The sequence below is a fragment of the Chionomys nivalis genome, chromosome 6 (assembly GCF_950005125.1).
Source record: "Chionomys nivalis chromosome 6, mChiNiv1.1, whole genome shotgun sequence".
Lineage (NCBI taxonomy): Eukaryota > Metazoa > Chordata > Mammalia > Rodentia > Cricetidae > Chionomys > Chionomys nivalis.
Genome location: NC_080091.1, coordinates 76,907,623 through 76,933,157, shown reverse-complemented (window position 1 = coordinate 76,933,157; position 25,535 = coordinate 76,907,623). Strand labels below are relative to the sequence as shown.

Below are 25,535 nucleotides of genomic sequence, written 5' to 3'. Positions count from 1 at the left end.
ACAAGTGTGTCGAGAAAATCTAATAAATCTTTTATTGGTGTATATTAATATTCTAATTGCAATGTAAGGAACAAAGAAGAGATGTTACCTTCAACAGATTGGAATGTTTTATTGGAACGTGGCGTCTCAAACCAGCAAACCATTGCTATGTCTTGTAACGGCTTCACCCTCAGAACAACTATGGTGTGAAAACCGAGTATTGTAGGCATCAATCAACCAGCACCAACTACTGCCTTTACTCTTTTAAACATCCATATGGCCTCCCTCCCTCCCTCCCTCCCTCCCTCCCTCCCTCCCTCCCTTCCTCCCTCCCTCTCTCCCTCCCTCCCTTTCTTCTTTTCTTCCTTCCCCCAGGCTAGCCTCAAGCTTGCCATGGAACCCAAGCTGGCTTTGAATTCCCGAAGCCTCAGTCTCCCAACAGCTGAGATTATAGGAGCTGTGTCTTTCATTACATTTTTTTGAAAGAGATTTTATGCCTCCAGGCTGTCCTTGAGATAACCTTGTGCTGCTGCTTCTGAACCTGGTCTGACCTCCAAGTGGAGAAGTCAGTAACTAGACACCTACCTGCAAATGGCATTTGACTTCAAGAGTCCCCAAACCAGTTCTGTGCCGCAGAAGAGTAGCCAAGGCGGCTTTGGACTTTTCACGCGGATCTTTCACTTGCCATCACCTTGCCTCCCAGTGACAGCACACATTGGATGAATCTGAAAATCACTTCATGGGGAAGGCCTTTGAACAGCATGGCTTATTATTTCTGGAAAGCGCTTTAAATGACTATTAACAGCAAGTACAAAAAGCTTCCCTCTTACAAAAGATGTGGATTTCTCACAGTTCCGTGCCCTGCTGTCTCACCAACGTTAATTACCCCACAGTGGAAATTCTTAAACAGCAATGACCTACTTGGCTTGCGTCCCTCTCTTTCTTGTATCTATTGTACTTTTGCTGTTTTGTTTTGCTTTGGTTTAGGGATTCCCGAGACAGGGTCTGACTACGTAGTCTAGGCTCACGCTGGAACTCTTACGCCTTAGCCTCCTAAGGGTTGGATTGATAGGTGGTAACCAGCATTTTTTAAAATCTAATCACCAGGGTTTCATTCCTACTTCTCTCTGTATTTGCAAAGACATAACCCCATTCTGCCTCACATTGCACAGTATTGGGTATGAATTTAGAATGCTTTACCAAAAGTTAATTGTCTCTAGGGATTGCTAAGCTTGACTAGGTTGTCACTCTCTCTAAATCAGAATTTTCTTACATACATTTTAACAGTGTGTTTTACAATAGCTTTTTTTTAAAGGATTTTTTACACTGTAGATATGTCATGAATATTAAATACAATTGCATGAGAAAGTTCATGGCTACATGACCCCAAAGTGCCCCTTTAAGGAACCGTACTGTGCTTCCTTCCTGCCCTTTCCTTGGAGCTCCTCACCTTTCAAAGAGGTCAAATAAGATCAGTTGCCCTTTCTTCTGGAGAAGGAAATTAGAATTGCATTTCTCCGGGTCCTGTTAGAGGCTGGTTCCTGGAGTGTGGGGATAGCGGAAGTGAGGTTCCGCTGGAAATTAGAGGGTAGAGTATCCTCAGGGGAGAAAAGGCCACCTTAGCCTTGTGCCCTGCAGACAACCGCACCTTCTACATCTCAACCACTGAGCACAAGTTCTGTCCTTTCCTCTTCACGTTTTCAAACTGACAGCTGCATCTCCAGGAATGGTTTCAGAGTTTGCAGGCGTTTGGGGCTTTGGACTGCATAGTCACGGTCCTCACTACATTGTGGCGGAAGTAGCATTGCTCTGATGCCCTAGGTACTGTACACCAAACTGGAGTTCAAGCAGGGAAGGAAAAAAAAGGCACTTTGACAGCCAGAAGACTCGGAGCTCAAGTAACTGCAGGCAAGGGAACCCACACAAACGGACTAGGCATATTGTGCCATTCCAAGAGACACAGGACAGAGTTGCCACCTCCGCCAACTTTACCACCCTCATTTCTGGCTCTGGATGCTGACACCCCCTCTGGCTCCCGCCCAAGTCCCACCAGAGGTGGGAGTGAACCGCCATGGTTTAATTTCACTCTCCAGCTCAGAGCCAACTGCGTGGTGCCCTGAGTCAGACACCCGGCCGGGGAGAGCATGTCCCGCGGGGGCGGCTGCAGGTCCGAGTGACGCCAGGGAGCCAGGGGGCGGCGAGGTCACGCGCGCGGAGACCACACAGGCCATCCCACGTGTGCGCCAGATTTAAAAGTTGGTGGCGCGCGTTGATGGTCGCTTTGGTGGTTGAGCTCAACAAAAGACGCACCAGGGACGGGACGCTGAGGGACAACCAGACCACTCGCACAGCACAGGGTCCCTGGTCGCCAGTCCAGAGCCGCTTGGAAGTGACGGAGATGTCGCGAGCAGCGGATAGCCGCCTAGGGCTGTCTGGGGGACAAGTGGTCTCTGCATCCCCCCTCCTGTCACTGCTGCTGCTCCTCGCCTGCTTCGGGGACTCCTGCAGAGGTAAGATGCCACCCTCTGCTTTCTGCCTTCTGCATTCCTCAGGCTCCCGCTGCACCGATTTCTCTGCGCTACCTTCCTTGTCTCTTCTCCGGGTTTCTAGAACCCACCTTCCACTGAAGCCATGGTCTGGCTTTTAGGGCTACAGGGACAGTGAGCTGGGGAAGCAGCGGGGATGAACTGCAGACTCCGTAGTGGGAGTTAAAAGAAAACCAAAACATTTCCCCTTTCACCGCAGTTATTGGAGGGAAAAAGTCTACTGCTCCCCTTTCCAAGGCGAGGTTAAGTTGGGGTGTGCTCAGTCTCCCGGTAAGCTGGCTGTTGGGTTACAGAGTGTGTGTGGGGGGCTTACGGGTTTTCAGAAGGATTAGCATTCTGATCACAGAAAGTTGAAGCGATGTTAGGCTTACCGGGTGTCTAGTGATGGGCACCTAAGACTAACAAGGCGCGTGGCACCTGATGACAACAGGGACTTCCCCCAGCTTGGCTCCCGGGAAACCACAGGAGCAGCAAAACCCGAGAGGAAGGTCTGAAGCCCCGAATGAGTGGCAGAGCAAAATGTGTCCCTTGACTCTTCTGTAAAGAAAGTTTAGTTACCAGGCAACCTAGGGGGCTATTCATTCCTGCATTATTAGGGTCCTTCAAATTCCAAACACTGTCTTGTTCCAAACGCCAATTCTCCAGCTAGGCCCAGGTCAGCAGGCTGATAATTTTTCACAAATATTAAGGACTTCACATCACAGCCGCAGAGCGCTTTCAGAGCTCATAGCCTAACCCTCAGTTAGAGATGAAAAAAAGACAAATATTCCTTTCCTGGCGAGTTTTTATTGCCTTTGTTTCATCATTTTGGTCTTTGTGGCTGAGACACTGAGGAAGAATAGGTTTCCTCATTTAGAAAGCAAGGTAACAAGAACGGTGAGATGGCCCATCTGGTAACGGTGCCTGGTGCCAAGGATGAAGACCTGAGCTAGATCCCCGGCATCCACAAGTTGTCCTCTGAAGGAAATGAAAGTCCGACAGCAGCATACCGTGATTCACCAAGACTTAGGAAAGCTAAAGTAGCCTTTTTCTCTTTTGAATATTTTATTGGAAATACTAGAATGATAATTTCATTTACCTTCTCAAGGAAAGAGATAATTATAGCACTTTTTGTTTTGTTTCATCTTTGAAGAAAGAAAGCAGGTTTATTTAATACATTGCAAAGAGATCAGTAGCCTGGCAGTAGCAGGTAAATGGCCTGTAGCCAGGTAATCATAACCTTTATTGGTATTTATTATTTAACGTATATGGGTGCTTTGTCTGGATGTATGTCTGTGTCTCACATGTGTGCCTGGTGTCCAGGGAGGTCAGAAGAGGGTGTGGCATCCCCTGGGACTAGAATTATATAGACAGTTGTGAGCAACTATGAGGGTTCAGGGAATTGAACCCAGGCTCTTAGAAGGACACACAGTGCTCTTAGCCATGGTATCAGCCTTAATAGCTATAGTTTTAAAAATTGTTTTGTTAGGGGAAAAAAGCCATGCTTTTCATGCATGTTACATGCAAGGTGCTTGCAGTGGCTTCTGCTGCTGTGGGAAATGACTATCTTAGAGAACTGGGTGGGCTGCAGGTTTCCAGAAAAAAAGCAGATGAGCCATCAGTTTTATTTCTAAAAGAGCAAATCTGCAGGCTGACCTATCATATCATAAATAACCTTGATATTATTCAAGCAAAAGGCTTCCTCCACTGTCGGCAAGTCCCCTGACTGCTTTTCTCTCCAATCCTATTCGGAAAGGAAAAAATAAATAAATTTCATTTCTCTTAAAATGTAGTAGGGTGAGTAGTGGGCAGGGTGAATAGCCAGTGTGACTGATCTGCAATTAGTCCCAAGCCCCTAAATGTGGGGGTAGGGTAGGGACATGTATACCATACACAAGCAAGAATTGGCAGTAATCTAACAAGAGCAATCAGTATACAAATGTAACTAGAGAGAGAGAGAGAGAGAGAGAGAGAGAGAGAGAAAGAGAGAGAATAAATGCCATAGAATCAGGGGAAAATAAGTGTCAATAAACATAGCGAAAGGGGGGGAAAGTAGCAGAGTATACAAGGGCCGTGAGCTAGTGAGATGATAAAAGCCAGCCAGACGTGCAGGGTGGAAACAGTTAACTCAGGGGACATGTTGGAAGAGGGAGATGTCTCATAAAGAGGAATATACTCTGGGTATCTGCCCGTCATCTGATTTAGCCTGTAGCAATAAGAGATCAAATGGCCAAGACTAACAATGAATGTTTTTCCTACCCAGAACTCCTGTTCATTGACTAATTCTTCATACTCAGTTAATAGTCGCTGTTTCTCACACACCATCTGCAGGGAAGTGTTAGCAAGAACAGCATGGGTACCACCTTCAAAGTAATCAGATCTCTTTTAGTACACAGAGCTTAAGGAGAAATACATGAGTGAAAATGAGCAGACGCTGCCATTTTTATGACCTAGAAGGAAAAAGCAGTGTTGATTTGGAAAATGTGGAGCGTAGTACAAGTGCCAGCTTCTGCCAGTCCTGTGTACAGTCCACATCCCAGTAGACATGGATCGAGCGTACCTTCCGGAGTCTAAGTTTGGGAATCTCAGTTCTCAATGTGGTAACACTGAGAGATGACGAGCCTTTGTGAATTGGGGTTAGTGGGGCACTGGGAGACTAGAAGGGTGTGTTAGTCTGGTTAGCAGGTAGAAGGGTGTGTTATTCTGCCTGAGAAGGGATTAAAGGAGTTCCCTTGGGACTCTGGATGATTGGAGAGTGGGTTGTTATGAGATTGAGACTGGCCCCTCCCTGCCCTCTGGCTGTCTCTCTCATTTACACAATCACTCTACCACAGTGGTTCTCAACCTTTGGATCATGACCCCTTTGACAAACCACAATCTACCAAAATATTTACATTGCGATTCATAACAGTAGCAAAATTACAGTTATGAAGTGTCAATGAAAATAATTTTATGTGTGGGGGTGACCACAACATGAGGAACTTTATTAAAGGATCACAGCATCAGGAGGATGAGAACCCCTGATCTAACAGGTCCTCTATCCACCTTGAGGCTCTCACCAGAGGCTGGAGCTTAGACGCTCATTTTCCAAAACTGTGAACCTTCTTTCGTTATAGTTTGCCCAGCAGAAACTGGAATAACACACCAAGGGCTTGAGGGAAACATTGTTATTGGTTCTAGAAAAGAGGAGAGAGAAGCAATGTTCCTCTGTGTCTGAGTTCAGACAGATATTAGTGATTTCTATCAACTATAGAAAAGCATTTTATTTTAGGTTCCGCACCTTCCTTACCCCGAGACTGTACTTCATGTGTTTTGTAAAAGGGCCCCAAAGCACCCATTTTTTATTTTGATAGAAGTGGTTAAGCACAATGGCAATTTCTAAGTGGCTCATGGGAGCCTGGGGTTTAGAAGAAGCCAAACTCCCTATGGTCTCGGTGAGGAAGTCTGGCCTAATGCAGGGTAGCTGAGTTGAAACTTCACTTGCCCTGGGATAATAAGGGCTAGGAATGGAAAACTTTATTCTTCACACCAAAATGCTGGGGTTGGAGAGATGGCTGAGTGGTTAAAAACATGTGCTGTTCACGCAGAAGACTTGGGTTCTCTTCCCACGCACTCACATGGGACCCTGCAACTGCCCATGGGATCCGATGCTCTCTTGTGGACTTCTCAGACACAAGACATGCCTGTAGTACACATGCATACATGCAGACAAATACTCAAACATATAAAATAAAGATGACTAAATCACAGAAGTGCCTGTCAAACAGAGTCCCTCTCAGGATGATCTCCAGAGACTTTAGACTTTATAAGAAGATGAGATATCACAGATTCATCCTTTTCTGCAGGCAGAAAGAGCTCGGAATATGGCTCATGAGAAAACAGTGCCAGACACATCTGTTTGTGGTATGGTGAGACATGTATCACTGTGTGAAGGGTTTTTCCATGAGAAGGGGTTCCACCAGGTTCTGAATGCAATCAACTCTCTGTATGATGCTTCTAAGTTATTTCTAAAACAACTACCACAGAAAGGACTGGGCATCATTAGTAAAAGGCCTAGTATGCTCATGGCTGTTGGTTTGAGTCCCAGCACACATACACACATGCACGCACGTACTAGAATCCGATCAACAGCACAGAAAATACAGCTAATTGCAACTATTACTATAACTTAAATGAAATAATATGATATGAGGGTTAAGGAATAATGTCTTTGAAGTGTTTATCACAGCTTTTTATATGTTATTGGATTGTTTCCTCTTTCAGGTCAATTGAAAAAGCTGCTACGAGTATTCAGATACGTTTTTATGTACAGATATAGGTAATTCATTCTTGAGAGTACTATCTCCACTGTGTTATTGGGGTTTCTTTCATAATTATGGTTTTTATGTAAGGTCAAATGCTGACATATCTAGTTGAATTAGCTTAGAGTTAATTTATAGCAAGAATTGACAGCTGGATTCGGAAAAGGAGTTGCAGAGGAATAACTAATTTGAGAAAAATGTATATAGTAATATTAATGTATTCAAAACTTTATCTTTAGGTGCTCCAATATCACCTCAAAGATTACAGCCAGAGCAAGAACTACAATTGTGGAATAAGGTAAAAAAAATCCTTGCAAAAATTGGCAAAGATTTCATTCTTCTTTAGAATTACTATGGCATAGTGAAATAGTCCAATTGAACTTGGGGAAAAACTGTAATTTTACAAACACTGTGACATCATAATAATTAAGAGTGTTTTATTCAAATAAAAGAGTCAGATAGGGTGAAACACACCTATAATTCTAGCACTTGGGAGGTGGAGGCAGGAAGATTCCTGTAAGTTTGAGACTAAACTGATTCACATAATGAGTTTAAGGCCAGCCTGATCTATAGATTCATACATATATGTAGATATATGAATATCAAGATACTATCTCACGAAAAATAGAGAGAAATATAAAAGAAAATAACACAGTAAATGGTAAAGCTTAGAAGGCAGAAAAAAGCTTTAAAAACAGAGTAATTATAATAAATGTGAACTTGCCAAAATATATCACTTACAGACATGGATTCTCAGATTGAATTTGTATTCTATTTGTCAAAGATTTAGGAATAGTTATTTTTTAAGAATCACATTTTGAGGGCTAGAGAGATGACTCAGTGGTTAAGAGCACAGGCTGTTCTTGTAGAGATCCTGAGTTCAATTCCCAGCAACCACATAGTGGCTCACAGCCATCATTCATGGGATCTGATACCCTCTTTTCTCATGCAGGCACACATGCAAATAAAGCACTCATATACATAAATTAAAAAATCAAAAAAATTTAGAGTCACACCTAAAGGCTGAAGATCCACCTCAGTGGTTGAATGCTTGCCTGGCATGTGCGAGGCTTTAGGTTGAATGCCTCGTATACCTGGTCCATCATATTCACACAGAAGAACCACATATAACATGGGGAGAGATTTAAGAATGAAAGGATGGGAGTAATATATAAAGCAAATATGAACTAAAAGAAAATTGGAGTGGCAGTCTTAATAGCTGACAAAATAAAATCAAATGAACAAGCTATATAACTGATGAAATAAAATCAAAGAAGCAAACTATCAAAACAGACAAGTAGGCATGTATATGCTTACATAAGATGGACAAGAAGATGTGGCCAAAAACCTTAGCACATACCAAGAATTCAGCTTTAGATTCCACCAGCCTACCAAATGGTAGAAAATCACGGGGAAAGTTCAGCATTAAAAAACTAGAATGAGTTAGGTTAGAAGGGAAGTCCATAAATTATAAAGGATCTAGCAGAAATTTTACCAATCATAATGCAATACAATAAGAAAACAAGAACAAATCCATGACTTAAAACATCCCAAAATAATATTTTTGATGAATAACTCTAGAACAAAAAGGAAGAACTGAACAACAAAACTTTACAAATCAAAGATCGCAGGCTGTAGCTAACTTCAGAGAACATTTTGCTTCATTATAAAAGCCCAAAAGTATAAGCTGCGTGCAAGACTACCTGTGCTCCAGAAGACGGTCTTACACCCTGGCAGCACTGAGTAGACTCAGAGGCTTTTATTGTTGCTTTTGTTTTTTAAAGAGCACATGAAGCTGGGTGGTGGTGGTGCACGCCTTTAATGCCAGCATTCAGGAGGAAGAGGCAAGAGGGTCTCTGTAAGTTTGAAGTTAGCCAGGTCTACAGAGTTAGTTTCAGGACAGCCAGAGCTGTCATACAGAGAAACCCTGTCTCAAAACAACAACAAAACAACAACATCAACAACAACAATGAAAGAACAAAAGAGCACATGAGATTGGGAGAGGAAAGTGGTGGAGGGGCTTGGGGAGGGGAGGATGTTGGGGCTTTGATCAGAATACAACACATGATATATGTAGGAGTGAAATGATCTATCTTTAACATGTCCTCAAGTAAGAGTTGCTTTCTTGTGTCAGTGACCTAAGCCTGTTTTTGTCTCACACTGTCAAGTGTCGTACGCTTCTCTATAAAAGAAAACTTCGCTAAAGTGCACACGTCTGCCATTTACCTAGCCAAGGAACTTCTTCTCTTTCTCTGTCTCACTAAGAGGTGTGTCAGTCTTCAACTTCTAGCTTAACCAAATACTTTATCTGAGTTCATTTGAGATAAGCAATGGTCTTTTTCTTCCTGTTCTCTGTGATGGTGAAGAATTGCATCAGTAAAGTATCTTGTAAGAACTAGTACAAGAGCTCACAAGATCTGGGGGTATAATACCAATGTGTAAGAATCATTAACATTTCCTTTGCCTAGAAGAAAGTAATATAACAATATAGTTTAAAATATAATTGGCTCTCTGAATCCATGAGTTAGTTCTACATCTATATAGACTCAATCAACTAGGGGTTGAAAATATTTAGGGCTGAAAAACTGTATCTTTTCGAAGTGTACCCAGGCTCTTTCAGTTATTATTTCCCAAACCTTCAGTATAGTGACCTCCCACATAGCACCCACATGGTGGCACACGCCTTACTCCGAGCACTTGGAAGGCAGAGTCAGGCAGCTCTCAGTGAGTCCTAGGTCAGCCTGGTCTCCATTGTATTCACACTGCGTTGCAGATTACACATGGTTTAGAGATGACTTAAAGAATACAGGAGGGTGTGGACTATATTCAAGTATCACACTGCCTTATATAATGAACTTAAGCGCCTATGGATTTTAGTATTCTCAGGAGTGCTGGAGCCAATCCCTACAGATACTTAGAGACAATTGTGTGTCATCCACAATGGCAACAAAAGCCAGCAGGTGATAAATACACAGTACATTTATAGAGGGAAAAATAAATTATATTAAAAGCTAAGTATGTGACTAGAAGGAGAGACATCCTTTCTTCAATGGAACAATTATGTGTTGCAGGTTGTTTTTAGGAGCTGTCTGTCGCACGCACGCAGGTGCGCGCGCGTGCGTACATGCGTGTGTGTGTGTGTGTGTGTGTGTGTGTGTGACGGGGTCTCTCACTAGGATCTGGAGTTCACAGGTTAGGTTAAACTGACTGATCAGTGAGTCCCATGATACCTTCTGTCTCTGCTTCCCCAATACTGATTTCAAGCGTGGTGGCTTTTTATGTGAGTGTTGGGGGATTCAGCTTAAACCCTTTTGGGACAATTGCTTTGCCCACAGGACTCAGTATAAGTCATTCACCATGATAAAAATACCCAATCTTCCACAAATTAGTCAAAGCAAAGTCCATACTATCAGTGTGGTTTTATTTAGAATAATTCCACTTACTTTTTGAAAGGAACATCTAAATTTAAACTAACACTGACATGAGAAACTAAATGTCTACAAATCCAGATGACATTTTAAACACAGGGAGCTTAAGGGCGAGAACTCTCTGTTCCTGCTTATGAAGATGCCTATAAAATGACAACTTGGAAAAGTCATATGAGGACCCAAAAATAAAGGCATGAAGTCCTGAAGTAAAAATTGGAAAGTCCAGCCTTTGACAGCTGCCGTCCCAGGTCCTCCAGCTAATTTCTTAACAAAAGCCTCTGTGATTCTGCTTGTTCTGCGGGTGTTGGCAAAACCACAGTGTGCCCCTCCAACCACCACCTCCATGGAGGGCAGCACTCACGTGAAGCAGGAAGGCAATGGTAGGAAATTACTTTTGCCCCTTTAACTCCCTCAACGTGGCTGGCAGCAACCTATTCTTCTTCACTCTCTTCAAGACTCCCCAGATAGACAGAACCCAGTCAGTCATGATGACGATCCCTTATTAAATTCCTCCTCACCTCAGTTTCCCCTCTTTGTGCTTCTGCTGATGCTTTGAGGGTCACACCTAAAAAGACACACTTGCAATCTAGGCTCTCCTGTTTTCCTTTCTTCCACTCTGTTTGCTGATTTATTGATTTCGGCATTTAGGGATCCAACCCAGAGAATTCGGCATGTGAGACAAGGGTTCTACTCCCGAGTTATAGCCCCAGCTACACCATTGTCTAGAAAGTCTGTTTCTGGAGGAAGCCAGACCAAAGGTGGAACGGACACACGCATAAACAATACTGTGAGTTCGAGAAAGAGAAGAACAGGTTGAAACGGGTACACTCTATCGAGAGACATAAAACCAACACTCTGTACAAAGCTGACGTGAGGGGAATTAAAGAGCCAAACATAAAAGATAGATCATAGAGGAATAGGAGAGATGCGTGAGGATCAGCGAAAACTCCAACAGAATTTCAGATGCTCCAGCACTTTCTCCCCTGGGAAGAGAGCGCCCAGCAAGTTTTTCACAGGAAGATGCCTAAAGAACTGTGCAAGGAGACTAGCTGCAGTCTGTTTGCAGTAGAAAGAATTAGATGGGACCCAGTGTCTGTCCGTCCCTGGGAAGTGGATCGGCAATAGGTTACCACGCACAGTCTAGAGGGCTATGCAGTGGGTAGAAGCCACATAATAGATGTATACTTAGCATCATGGTGAGATCTCTAAGTAGTATATTAAGTAGAAAATAAATGAAAAATCTTAAAGAATTTCCATGCATGCAGGCAAAACAGATTTTACAAGAATATTTACAAATGAAAGGTGCATGCCAAATACATTAGAAGAGTTGTTTATGAGGAGGTGGAGTAAGAATAACAGAAGGAAATATTACAAAGAAGGCTGACGATTATATGTGCATCAAGCTGAGAAAACTTTCTGTGACTAAGCCACCCCCCCAACAAAGTATATTAAGTAAGAAGACAAAGAAATGATAAGTACCGGGTACCAAACAGTCTTTAGCAGAAGAGATATTCATAAAGTCTCTTAGAAGGGTCTCTGCTCCACTAGGTCATCAAAGAACACGGGGAGAACAGAAAGCAAGGTGAATCATTGAAATAATTCCTACTAATGTAAAATATAGAAATATATTTTAGCATGAAATGATCTCTTTCGGGAATAGCTTTGAAAAATATTTTAGATCATAATTGCTAGGAAGAAAGGTGGCTATGAAAACATTGACCTTCTTTAACAGGAAAGTTAAATAAATTAACAACATGCAGCCAAGTATGGTAGCATGCAATTGTAGTGCCAGTATTCAAGAGGCGATTTCAAAGCCATTCTGGGCTACACAGTAAGACCCTGTATCTCTTCTCCCAAAGAAAACAAAACCCCAACAACAGTGCACAGAAAGTGACCCGCTAAGAACACAAAAGACAGCTGCTTTTTTTTTATCTGTTGGAAGCTTTTACATTACAGAGTGGCCCAGACACTGGAAGTATGTGCTTCTCCAGCCATGTGCAAAGGCCTGTCCATTTCCAACAGATTCACCAATGGACCGTGTAGAGGTCTCAAAAGCACTGGAAAGCACTGGAGCCGTCAGCTGAGGAAAGCTGGCAAATGCTTACCCAAATGGCGAGGCAGTGAATGGAGCTGCTGTCCCCTTCCCAGTGAACGAGCAAAAAAGACCAGAGCTTTACAATACTCTCCTAATTGGGTTCGTTAGGTTTGTGAAGTTTCTGGTGTTTTTATTTAAGCAGCTTGATGCACCGGTCAGCTAGCAGAGGTTCCGGGCTGCCTGTTCCTGTGCACATGCCACTTCACAGATTTGGGGCAGCATGGTTTGCAGGGGGAGAGTGACTGTGACAACATTGTCCTTCTTTTATAGGAAAACATATTTAAAGGATTTACCATGCTAGCCAAGTGTGGAAGCATGCGATTACTGTACCAGGATTACCCAACAGTTCCCCTGGGTGTGCAATGGCAGGTTCAATGCTTCTCTGCACCAATGAACACTTCAGAAGCCATTTCCTCCCAGTCAACCAAAGCAAAGACCATGTATTTGGAGATGATGGCATTGTGCGCCAGTCAATACAGCTTCAGGGAGCATTTTCTTTTCAGCAACCCTTCAGTTAACTTCTTCTTCTTCTTCTTCTTCTTCTTCTTCTTCTTCTTCTTCTTCTTCTTCTTCTTCTTCTTCTTCTTCTTCTTCTTCTTCTTCTTCTTCTTCTTCTTCTTCTTTTTTGCATTTCTGTCTTTCAAAAATTCAATTCAAGAACTTTTATTTGATATTGATTCTGATCAAGTTAAAGACAATGTAACTCTTGACTCAAAAGTCTCTCTCTTTCTCTCTCTCTCTCTCTCTCTCTGTGTGTGTGTGTGTGTGTGTGTGTGTGTGTGTGTGTGTAAGTGGGAGCAGGGACATAACGCAATTTCTAAATATTCCTCACATACCTGTGATTTGCCAGGTGACGTGTTCTGTGGGCTGTGGCAGATGTGAGATCATGCTTTTCTGCACTGGCTTGCGCTCTTTCTATCCCCTAAGTCAAAAATCTTATATTTCGAGAGGCTGTCAACTTGGAAGCAACAGAGAGCTTAAGAAGTTAAGTTGAGGAGCATAACTACCCCTCTTAGTCTGGTGTGAGAATACAATTTCAATTAAGTAGACCAATAATTCTGTCACAGGAAGGGGCTCTGTGATGCCGTGCCATAAAGAAGATTTAACTGAAACCACTCCAGACACCCAAGCATCGGTGCTATTAGTTTTTCTGGCCCTGTTTTGAAAGGTCCCCAAAGATATCCATGCCATAAACACAGCTTCAGGCTTAACTTGCCAGCATAGCCTTTTATGATTCCTATAAATCGCTGCTTTATTTTATTCTTCTTGTTTATAACAGTCTCACTGGGTAGTCTAAGCTGGTCTAGAACGTTTGATCCTCCTGCCTCAGCCTCCCAAGTGCTGGGCTCATAGGCCCACGCCGGCTGAGGCAGCTTGTGCGCTACAGTGTAAGACCACTACTGTTTTCTCCTTAGGATAAAGGCAGAGAACAGCAGCTGCCAGCCACAGTCGCAGAAGCATTTGTTGGGAGATGGAGACCTGTGGCTTCTGTTGTCCTAAGAGTTTTCCTATATGCTGTGTGTCATTCAGTAATCAGGCTAAGTGAGATGACATCAGAGTCATGTCGAATGCAGATTTGTGCAGCAAACAATGGCACGCTCCATTTTGAGGGTTTGTTTTTTTTTTTCTGTTTTTGGTCATGTTCTCAGGTTGCTCAGGCTGAATGATTTCAGGACTCAGGACTCTTCATTTTGCATCAAACACTCTGATGGTCTCTATCAGCTGTTACTGGGGACATATATCCCAATGTCTGGGGAAGAATCTTGGACAGCTCCCAATTCTAGGACTTCCTTTCTCTCCCTTTGTTCTTTCACAACCCCCCTTCCGTCTTTCTTCTTTCCTTCCCTTTCTTTCCTTTCTACAGGGTTTTTCTATGCATCCCAGCCTTCAATCTACTGTGTAGTCCAAGCTGGCATCTAACTTATAGCAATCCCCCTGCTGCAGAGATGGGATCATGGGCATATACTACCACGCTCGCACCCAGGACTTTCTTATAAGGCTATAGAGTTGCCTCTTCTCTGAACTGAGGGGTCAAGGCTGCCATGGCTCTTTGATTGCTGTCTGTATATGTGCTAACTTTGTGAAGTCTGCTTTATGTTTTGGTCTCTTCTGTTTCTAGGGTATAACTTGATGTGGGATGTCCTTCTGTATATGTGTTGTTTTTATTGGTTAATGAATAAAGCTGTATTGGCCAATGGCTTAGTAGACTAAAGCCAGACAGGAAAAAGAAAGAGAGTAAGTGGAATCAGGGGGACGCCATGTAACTACTGGCAGACACCAGATGGAACCTTCCTGATAGGTCACAGCCTCGTGGCAATACATAGATTAATATAAATGGGTTAATTCATGATGTAAGCGATAGCAAGGAATATGGCTAAGCTATTGGCCAAATGGTATTGTGATTAATATAGTTTCTGTGTGATTATTTGGGTCTGAGCAGTCGGGAAACGAACGAGCAGTCTCCTTCCACAAAAATAACTGAGGTCTTTGTTTCCTGCAGGTGCATGAAGCTTGTTCATCCTTTCTGTCTATTGACTCCCAAGCTGAGGTAATTTCATCTGGCAGTGTTGCGTAATAACGTGGGCATTTGCTGCTGCTTAAAAACCTCCATTTCTCCCTCAGACTCACTGAGACTTGTCACAGTCGATATTAGTGCATTACCTTCAGGTAATATCAGGACCATGGGCTTCTGTTTGAAAAGGGTAACCTTTTATTTTTAAGTAAAATAAATTTATTATGGAAATTGAGGACTATCAAAATGCTAATTTCAAAATCAAATTGTGTTTAAAAAAAAAAAAAAGCTATACCTACTGCTCTATCCAGAGAGCTAATATCTTGCTCCGGAGTGAGTTTGAAACCCATTGGAACACTTATTAAAATGCTAGTTTGGCTATTGTTATAGATCTAGGACCAGAATCGAGCTTTCTGGAAGGGCTTAGGTAGTGTCCCTGAGTCTCCCACCAGAGCTGAGGCAGATACTACACAAGGACAGCTGACCACTGTGTTGGTGCAGAAGACCAAAGGCTGAAGAGCGCATGCCCACTTTCCTGCTTCCAGCTACCCGGGAGGTAGCTCACTTCTTTTCTCATAGGAGGAGGGTGAGGGGAGTGCTCGTCTACCTCCTCCACGTGGAGACAAGTGTGTTATCGCTATCCAGATTTTACCGGCTGCTGCTGCTTTCGTCTGCAGGTCTGAGTGCAAGGACCCAGACTTCACCTCACTGACTCTGTTTTCGGATTCAGTGCCTCCAGGGTCTTTGACAGAAACATGTGCACCTCATCCACATCCTCTGGCCCAGGCTAAGTGACCATTTATATGGTTCTCCGTATGGCAGGAGTGGAGATGCAGCCTTGTGTAATGCTGTTTCCTAGCTGCAGAGATTTCCCTGCCAGAAGTTAGAGGCATTTGCGTGGGGTTGGGCAGAGGGCAGGGAACAATATTTCAAATTCTTACTTTCAGCTCCAATTTTTGTCTTAGTTACTTTCTCTCTGCTGTGAAAAAGCATCCCAACAAACAGCGAAGGACTAAAAGGTTTATATGGCTCATGGCCGGTGGGCGGGGAAGCATGGCGGCAGGAGCTGCAGGCTGACTGGTCACATTGCATCAGTACACAGGAAGCAGGCAGTGACAGGAAGTGGTGCCAGGCTGTCAAACCTCAAGGCCCATCTTCTCTGACCCACTTCCTCCAACAAAAACTCCACCTGCCAAAGGCTCCACAGATTCCCCCTAGTGCCACAAACTGGGGACCCAGTGTTCATACGTGTGAGTCTCTGGGAGACGTATTCGTATTCAAACCACAAGAAGTACTGTCAGGTGAGTGACATGTGATGGATATTAGCATGTAAGCCTTTGTGTTGAACTTATAATTCAGGAACAGCATTAGTTTCATATCCACAATGCCCATTGGATACATTTTTAATCACTTGTTTAAACTTCATCAACATAAACTAACTTAAAAGATCCTTTTCTATTTATGGTGTATATGTGTGTGTGCATGTGTGTATCTCTGTGTGTGTATCTCTCTGTATGTGTATGTGTGTGGTGCATGCATATGTGTGTGTGTGTATCTGTGTGCATATGTGTGGACACTCTATGTGTGGGTGCACACTGTACACTGTACATGTGTGCTATGCATGCGAAGGTTCCAGATTAATGTCAGAAATCATCTTTCATTTTCCTCCCACCTTATTCACTGGAGTAGGGTCTGTCAATCAAACCCAGACCTTGCCTATATGGCCAGTCTTGCTAGCCAGCTCTAGGGATCCCAGCTCCACCTTCTGAGCTGAATTGGGGCTAACACACCCACCCTGCCTTTGCATAAAATCCAAACTCTGCCCCCACACTTATGCAGCAATCTCTTTAAGCACTGGGCCATTGCCCCAGCTCCACAAGTTAACTCTTTATTGAACTTCATTTCTGGGCACCTTTTTAAAATTAACTCATTTTTTTTCATTTATTTTACATCCTGACTGCCATTTCCTCTCCCTTCTCTCCTCCGCATCCCCTCCCCCTCATCACATCTACTCCTCTCCTGTCCTCCCCTTAATGGGAAGGCCTCCCATTAACAAGAGCCTGGCAGGTGTGCTGTCTCTGTCATTTACATCTATAACGTCTATAATAAATTCCAATACTTTAAATATGAATTTCACATTAACTCTTATTAACAATGTGGCTAATCTGAATAGTGCGTCAAGATGTTTTTCCAAATAAAAATTTAAGACCCATAAATACAAGATAAAATATCACCTATCCCATGTATGAAAGTCATTTAAGAATTGTTGAGAACAATGGTCTCTTACAAAGAGGAGCTAGAGCAAATGCATCTATTTTTAAATGTTTCCTGTCAAATGTCAATGTTATTGCCAAGTCTCATTCAGCCACGGTTTCTTAAGGAGCGACTACAACCTATGCATGTAAATGCAGTCTTCTTTGATTGAAATGCCTCTTTGACATGGGACATAGCTAAGTATTTCCCTTTTGTTATTTTGGATTTTACTGCATTTCCATACGGGCTATTTGAAATAAGAGCTTTAGGGCTTTTATTATCAGATTCTCCGGGAGTGGCCTGAAAGGAACAGGTAAGGAAGGGCAGGCCACACTGTGGACTTCTGTCATTCCACTCCTGATAGTTGGGGACTGGGCCTCAGTGGTGGAGCACCAACCCAGCAGGCATTTATGTGACATCCCCAGCACCATAAAACAACTGAAAATAGTTAACTCCAAACTATAGAATCAGCAGGCATTGCAGAGGCCACCAAGGTGTATCACTAAGTAGAAGGCCTGGCTCCCAGTCCACACAGTCAACTACAGCTTCCTAAGATACTGGGCAAGTGACAATTGGGTGGGACCTCATTTCCTCTATACAAAAAGTGCCAATTGCTGTTTTGTGTCCCCTGTCCATACGTTTTCAGAACGGAAAGCAAATTATGTGCAGGAGAGTATTGTCTAACGCATTGAAACACCATGTATACATATGGTCCATTTTGTTTAATATATATCCCAACGATTTACCTGGAAAGCAAACAGACATCAGGAAGAAGATAAAAACAGACCTTCAGCACAGTGGTTCCAACTGTGTTTCTGAGCACAGGCAGCCACGCCAGGTCCACTGGGTGAGAATACTGACAACATGGAGCCATCTTTTCTAAACTGAGAGTACCTGCCACCGTAAATTAAACCAGAGCGTTTCCTGCTTTTAATCCTTCCAGGAACTTCCTGCAGTGACATCACCTCAGATTTCTGGGTGAAGAAACTGAGGTTTAGAGAGATTAAGTAAGCAGCCTGCAGTAACACGGTGTGGGGTAGAAATGGGATCGCACTGTTGTCTAGTTCCAGGCTCTTCACTTGTACCACGGTCACGCTGCCCCTCACTCCCCAGCTTTACATGACTCCAGAAAGCAGCCTATAAGGACCCCGTGGCTCACGGGGCAACTCTGCTAGGTCCTGTGCACAGCAGGGTTTGCCCCTGCTTGTCCATTTGTGCCACTCCTTACCACGCCCAGCTGGCTACCAACCACAGGATTCCTGTCCTAATTCTGTGCTCTGATGCTTTGACAAACCTGATCCTGGGACGTGCAGTCAGCAACCTGGAAAGGGAGGCACCCAGATTAGGGGCACCACGCACGACTTCTCGTCCTTCGTTCCCATTGTTTGAGAGCAATGGCAGGATTTTCAAATTAGACAGGAATGAGTAATGCTGTGTGAGGCTCACAGCTTTGGCATGCGCACGCACTCCACCACAAGCCGGGAGGGAGGATTAATCCCTTACTGGCATGATCCAGGTTGGCTTAGTCATAGGGTTCCATGATCTCTCAGCGAGTGTTGAGAGCTATGGAACAGGACCACAGCGAAAGCCTCAATCGGTGCATGGCTGCTGCAAGGAAAGAAAGAGGTTTTTGTTTGTTTGCTTCTTGTGTGTGTGCTCAAGCACATGTGCATGCATGTGTTAGTGTGTATGTGTGTGTGCGTGTGTGTGTGTGCGCGCGCGTGTGTGTGTACATGGGAATGCACACCCATGTCCACCCAAGCAGAGGCCATAAGAAGACACCATGCATCTTCCACCATCCCTCTCCATCGTGTTTGCTGAGATGAGGACCTTATAGAACCTGAGTTTGTCCCTGTATCTAGACTGATGGGTCAGCACACACCCAGGATCTACCTGTCTCCGTGCCCAGTGCTGGAGAGTTTTGTAAAGGTGCTCGGGATTTGAACTCAAGTCCTCTTGCAGTCCCAGCAAACTCTCTTACCCGCCGAGTCATTGCCCTGGCCCAAGGATGTTTTAGCAGCCAAAAGATTATTTTGAGAGAAATCCATTGACCCCTACAGAGTTTCAGTGGACCACAGTGAGAGCCTCTTTGCAGTGTAGATGGAATACACTTGTGCTTCCAACATCTTAAGGTGCTAAGTGAAGCCCAGCCCATGTGTCTTCTTGTTTGCCTTAGGCATCCGCTGCACTGAGGGAGTTCTGCCGTGTGGTGACGGAGATCCGCCAGAAGCCTCTGGTAAGTCCTGTAGCCAAACAGCCAACCAAACAAACATCTTGAAATCCCTCCTCCTTGAAGAAAATACGCCCAATGTAGAAAGCCTGTCAACAGGAGCTAGAAGACTCATTGACTTGGGATGAGAAACAAATGTTTCATTTTCTCTGATTCCTCATATTTTCATATTGGTAAAGTTCATAATCAGCTAATTAGGAAATCACAGGTCTCCTTCAAGCATAAAATGTGGTCTGATGAAATAAATTTATGATCCCACAGTCTTGTCTCACCCACTCGTACAATTGGGAGACAAGAATGAATTTAAGCTGCTGAATATTGTTATAGCGTAGGGCATTAAGAATGGAAAAACATAGCTGGAGAGAGCATTGGCTGGCATGCGTGAAGCCTCGGCTTTCACACCACCATCGGAAAAAACAAACAAGCAAACAAACAAACAAGCAGACACAAGGAAAACCAAACCAGACAATGTCAGTTTGAAAATTCTGATGGCTTCGGTGTCCTGGTTTCTGCTTTGAATTATCTGATTTTTCTGGGAGAGCGCATTGGCCTAGGTGAAGACAGATGGAAGCCTGGGAGATCACACACCATTAACCCTCAGTTCTAACCTGTGCTTCAGGTTGAACAAATCTTACACCCCCATTAAAGGCGAAAGCCTTGGGTTTCAAATGACGTATTTCATTAGCCTCTCAAACCTATCCTACACTCCAGCCACCAAACCTTCTACAAACAATGACTCAAGGAAAGAAACTGATAGTTTGAAGGCATTGGTGTTTTCTGAAACCAGATTCGGTGGCAAATTATTCTTTCTAGTGGTGACATTCCCCTCCAAAAGTGTAATAAAACGTATTTTTTTCTAGTTAAGATCAAAGTAATGACAGTAACCTCTATCAACCGTCTTTCTTTGGTACTAAGAGTAAATGAAACAAAAAAAAATGATATGAGTCTTAAAACACAGACATTTTAAAGAAGAGTGACTACGGGGAAGCTTATGGCAGAAAAATAGCTCATAGTTTTATTTAGTCATGCCAATTAAAAGTACTCTGATGTCTGTTTATTCTTTTGTTCTGGACACTCTATTATACGGTTGCATTATAATTTCCCATCCCATCACTGTTAAACATGAGCATGCTTTGAGTTTTTATTCTTATAAGTAATTTTATAGAAAAGATCACTGTGTATTTTTATAAGTAATATTTAATCAATTTCCCACTTATTTTTGGAGCAAAAGATGCTTAATGAACTTGAGTCCTATGTTTGAAATACAACATGATATTTTTGAAATTTTACATCATTCCATAATTTCCAACCATGTAGCATAAAGTTTTATAATGTATGTTATAATGATATATTTCTCTTCACTAGGAACAAAATGAGAAAGATAATACTAAGAGGGTAAGGTGATTTTCCTGAATACATATATCCTAGAGAAGAACAGAGGAAGCCGCAGCTCTTTGATATGCAACTCTCCTTTCTGTTTTAACAGTTCTTATTTCATTATTCAAAGACAGAGAAGTCGGGAAACTCAAATATTGTGGTAAGTAGTCACTGGCATGTGTTTAAGAGGAAACTAATTTTAAGACATTATCTAGCGTAGCAAGAGACTACAACTCACATTTTTTACTCAAAAAGTTATGTGTGGGTCGGAAGATGTAGCTCAGTGTCTCCTTCTTCAGTAGCATAAAGGGAAAAGAACTAAGCTTCTATGTGAGTGAATGAATAGAAATCAATATTTACTTTTATTTACTTTTCATGTCAATAACTGCATGTGCCTATATTCACCCATTCACAATTCCGTGTCGGACACAACTCTAAATGCCAGATATATGGTAGTAAGTAAAAAACATTTAAGAGAGAAACCCCTCCTTCACCAATTTGTATTCAATGACCAAAAAAAAAAAAAAGAAGTCTAAGAACAAACAAGTAAAATTAATTGTTTGGGGTGATATTAATGGAAGAGAAATGTAGTGTCATCCAAAGACACTTTTAAAAAGAATTATTTCAAAAGACAAGGATCGGTGGCTAACTGGAAATATCATCTATTCTCACTCGTTACCGTTAGGTAGATGTTCAGTGTGAGAATGTATTCTCAGAGTACCCAGAAATGAGTAACCCAGGCTTAAGTCACATCAGACTTCTGTGGTTTCGGTGGTATAGTTTTTGGTTTGTTTGCTTTTGTTATTTCATTTTAGTTTCAGTTTTGAATGAAACAAGGCCCTGGGCTTTATCTTCTGCACCAGAAAAATAAATAAACATAGAAGTTATTTGTCTGTAGTAGTCTTCGTAAGCTTGGGATCCACTACTGTGCACGGTTTCGGGGATGAGAAGGACAATGTGTCTTAAACATGTGGTGGAAAGGTAAATGTGAACTTGGATTCTATTTGAAGTTTGCACCACACAGAATAACCTTACATGTGAACAGATGAGGGTTTTAAGTTAGATTAGCTGCATAGCAAACACAGGTTGCATTCATAAGCAGATAATCATCATCTAGGATTGAAAACCATCCATTTGTTAAATGAATTTACTGTTAGCGAGGAAGTTCAGTTCGCCCCAGACTTTAAGAAAGTGCAGCTGTATCAGGTGGCTGTGTGTCTCAGCTGTGCTTTCGTCTTCTTCTACACATCTCTTCATTTTTAGAAAGTGCGTCTTTGTCACCTTTTCCGTTACCAGTAGCACATTGTCATCTTTCTGTCCCCTCTTGTCTTGTTCTTGTTCCATTTTAAATATTTAGCTTATGAAGGAGATTTCCAGGTGTGTGTGGTAGACGCACCCAGATAGCAGTGTTTGTAAGGGAAAACTGATACTGGCAACCTGCCTTCGTTTAGACCAAGGCAGCTGGCTTTCTGCCCCCCTAGAGAGGCATCTGGGGGTGCACCTGTTGCCGCTGTAGCTGATCTGAGGCCCTCAGCAAAATGCTTCTTCAAATAACGACAAAGAGCTTAGTGTAGGACTAGCAAAACCTGCCCCACCTCTTGGTTTATGGACTAGAAAATTCTATCCCACTCCTTGGTTTATTTACTGCAGTTCTTTAAATGGCTTACAACAGGCTGTAGGGTAATATATTTAATCTCCCATTTTTGGTCCTCTGATCTGGGGCAAGAATAGTGGGTAAAAAGCAGACAGACAGACAGACAGACAGACAGACAGACAGAAAGGAATTTGTTGTACTATCCAAAGCGGAAGAGCCTGGTGCTCATCGTGTGTGTTCATGTCCTCAGTCGTCCGTCGTGCATCCGTTGCTGCAGCTCGTTCCTCAACTCCATGAGAGAAGAATGAAGAGATTCAAGGTGGGCGTCTGTAACACAAAGTGCATGCTGGCTTTGCCACTTGGGGGCAGCCCCTTCTGCTAACTGCAGCTCTGGTCTTTTGTAAGATACCCTTCTTCAGGGTGAGGCCCTCACATTGGCTTTCTGTCACAATGACAGTATGTCGGAGAAAACACGACTTAAATGGAGTATTTGGGCCCAATGAGTTAGAGGTTTCAGTCTTTGGTCAACTTGATAAACCGCATCGCTTTCTACCTGTGGGGAAGCGGTTGTGGTGAAGGTGTTCAGTTGACCAAAGCCTCTCACTTCTGTGATGACCAGGGTGGGGGAGGAAGAGGTTAGTGTCCCCATTCTCTTCAAGTTGAATGCATGCAGGGACATAATGTCCTTCTACTAGCTTTGCCTTGGAAAGATCCCACTACCTGTCAATGGGACCACAGGCTGATGACCAAGCGCAAGGTCTTTGGGAGACAGTGCACATCCAAACCATCACATGCTTGGTTAATCTGCATAATCGCGTTGTGCAATCTTTTTCCCTCTCCATGTTCTGGCCCCTTCTAGCTCGAGCCCTGGACATTGAGGAAAACTTGGGTGACCTTCCATGTCACTCTCATTGAGAAAATGTTTTTCTGATTTAAGAAAGGGAACTGCTGGGTGTTTGGTCTTTAGGGAGGAATTGACAATCCAATCAAGTAAAATTTATTACCCCTGTGTTCTTGCTGACAAATAGCCAGGGTGGTATAATTATTTTTTTTTTGTCCAAGTGTTAAAACATTGATAAGAAAAAGGATCGTAAACATACACATCATAAAACAAATGTCAATGTTTCATTTTTCCCATGAATAGCAAAAATAGGACCTAAATCTAGTACTAATGTGTAAGGTGAATATAACTAAGCTAACACACTGTTAACTAGTACTAATGTGTACGGTGAATATAACTACGCTAACACACTGTTAACTAGTACTAATGTGTAAGGTGACTATAACTAAGCTAACACACTGTTAACTAGAAACTGGGAGTTTTCAGGGTCAGTGAAGAACAGTCCTTATGCTTTTCGTGTTGGAAGTCCTGGGTAGCATTTTAAAGCGAGACTTTGTATTTTGGGTCTAGTATTACCACCTTTGATTTATTGGGAGCCTGTCTGGGCTTTTGCAGGTTTTGCGAACTCAAGCTAACAAAAGGGAAGTCACATTTGTTAGATAAGTTTCCATGAGTTGTCTAGTATGAGAAGTGAGCATGCAGTTCACTGACCCTTAGTCTAGGAAAAACAAACAAACAAGAATGTCTTCATTGTGGTATTCCCTTTATGGTTTAATGATGATTACTTTCATTATTATATGGTTACTGTTACATATTTAAAAGCTGAATTTGGGTCTGGTGTTTTCTTAACTTTGATGCTGATTTTTTTTAAACTCTTCATAACGCACATTTTAAAAAAGCATGCCTTTAGATGAGTAAATGCCCCAGAATTTATGTTTTATGATCATTATTTCCTCCCAAAGTTCTTCACAATTTTAGCTTCAGTTGAATACTGTTATCTACTGTTAACTTTAAAGAGAAACCTAACAGGGGATTTAATGACACCTTAAATATTTAGAATTCTCAAGACGGGGACTAAAGTACGGTGGTAGCCACCAGCCTGGCATGTGAGAGGCTCTAGGTTCAATTCCAGTGCCCTCCACCCCCAAGTGGTAGAATTCTCAGACTGAAGAAGAAAGTCAATGTCTTCAAGTTTTCTGGACATAAATGCACACTTTAAAAGTTTGACTTTATTTCCTACAATGTCTGTATCAACCAGAGATAATTATTTTGACTACATTATTTCAGTCTCATGAGTTATACAAAGAAAGATTGAGTGATATTTATTATTATGCCCAGTTTAGCACATGGCTCCCTTTTCTGGCTTGAGCGAGACTATCGTAGTTGCAGACAGCTATCTGATTAGTCCCTTTTTTATCTCTCCTTTCCAAAGTATTTCAGTTTTTGAGGACTCCATCTCTGATGACAGCATCCTGAAAATCTTTGCTTTGGTGTTGCATTTGAATGTTTTAATTTTCATTGTGCCCTCTTTAACTCTTGAATATACTCAGAGCCTGCTTTTAGACAAGTACCTAAACACACAGTTTCTGCATATACATTTTAATACCAATGGTTCAATCTTAATTTGAGAAGTATAATAAAAATAAGAATTAAGTACAAATACTGGGAATTAGAGATAGATTTTTCTGTAAATCAAGGATTTATGAACTTAAATACATGAGAGGCATTTCTTAGAATAAATAATATAACTCTACTTGTAATAAAAACAGTTTTGACTGATAAATTTATTGATCTCCATGAATTATTAATGCAAACAGTACACTACAAGTCAATTATAAAGAAACTATAAAATGTTAACTTTTCTTTTCATAGTTTAGGATGGAGTGCTTAAGAAACGCTATGTAATATGTCTGTATTACAGCTGTTCCTTTTTGGCATTTTTCATTATCGTTCTGCACATGAATAATATTAAGACGACAGTTTCAAGACATTGGCTAAAGCTGTCCCTCGGGTTCCATGTAGAAGTATTCTATTCTTGCTTTAACAGCGATTCCAGCTTGTATTTTCCCTGTTCGTGTCACCACATCTAGCACTTCTGTTAAAGGGAGTATTTTATTCTAGAAAAATGTCAAAAAGAGACTTTTAAATATGTCGTACATGACATTTTCTTTCTACTTACTGATGAATGTACATATACTTGACAAAATTTTTAAAAGAAAATCTATGAAGAATGTATTTTTAAATACAGCATTCTGGGGATACTGGAGGTTGTCGAAATGGTTCAGGTGTAAACATAAGAGCTCTCTATGACATGAAGACTCTACTCAAGCCTTTGGTACCTTTCGTTGAGCTGGAAAACTTAAAATAATATTGAACTTCGCTACACATTTGTTTTAGTGT

The 25,535-nt window shown here is 42.3% G+C and overlaps 1 protein-coding gene across 1 annotated transcript in view; it reads left to right on the top strand.

Moving 5' to 3' along the window:
• The first annotated feature begins 2,377 nt into the window (after positions 1-2,377).
• Positions 2,378-25,535, top strand: part of Nmu (neuromedin U) — a 28,223-nt gene continuing 5,065 nt past the window's right edge. Inside the window, exons 1-7 of the mRNA XM_057773153.1 lie at positions 2,378-2,489; positions 7,045-7,103; positions 14,829-14,876; positions 19,270-19,329; positions 20,689-20,718; positions 20,810-20,860; positions 22,545-22,613. Of these exons, the coding sequence (XP_057629136.1) occupies positions 2,378-2,489; positions 7,045-7,103; positions 14,829-14,876; positions 19,270-19,329; positions 20,689-20,718; positions 20,810-20,860; positions 22,545-22,613 (429 nt within the window). The remainder of the gene's footprint in view (positions 2,490-7,044; positions 7,104-14,828; positions 14,877-19,269; positions 19,330-20,688; positions 20,719-20,809; positions 20,861-22,544; positions 22,614-25,535) is intronic.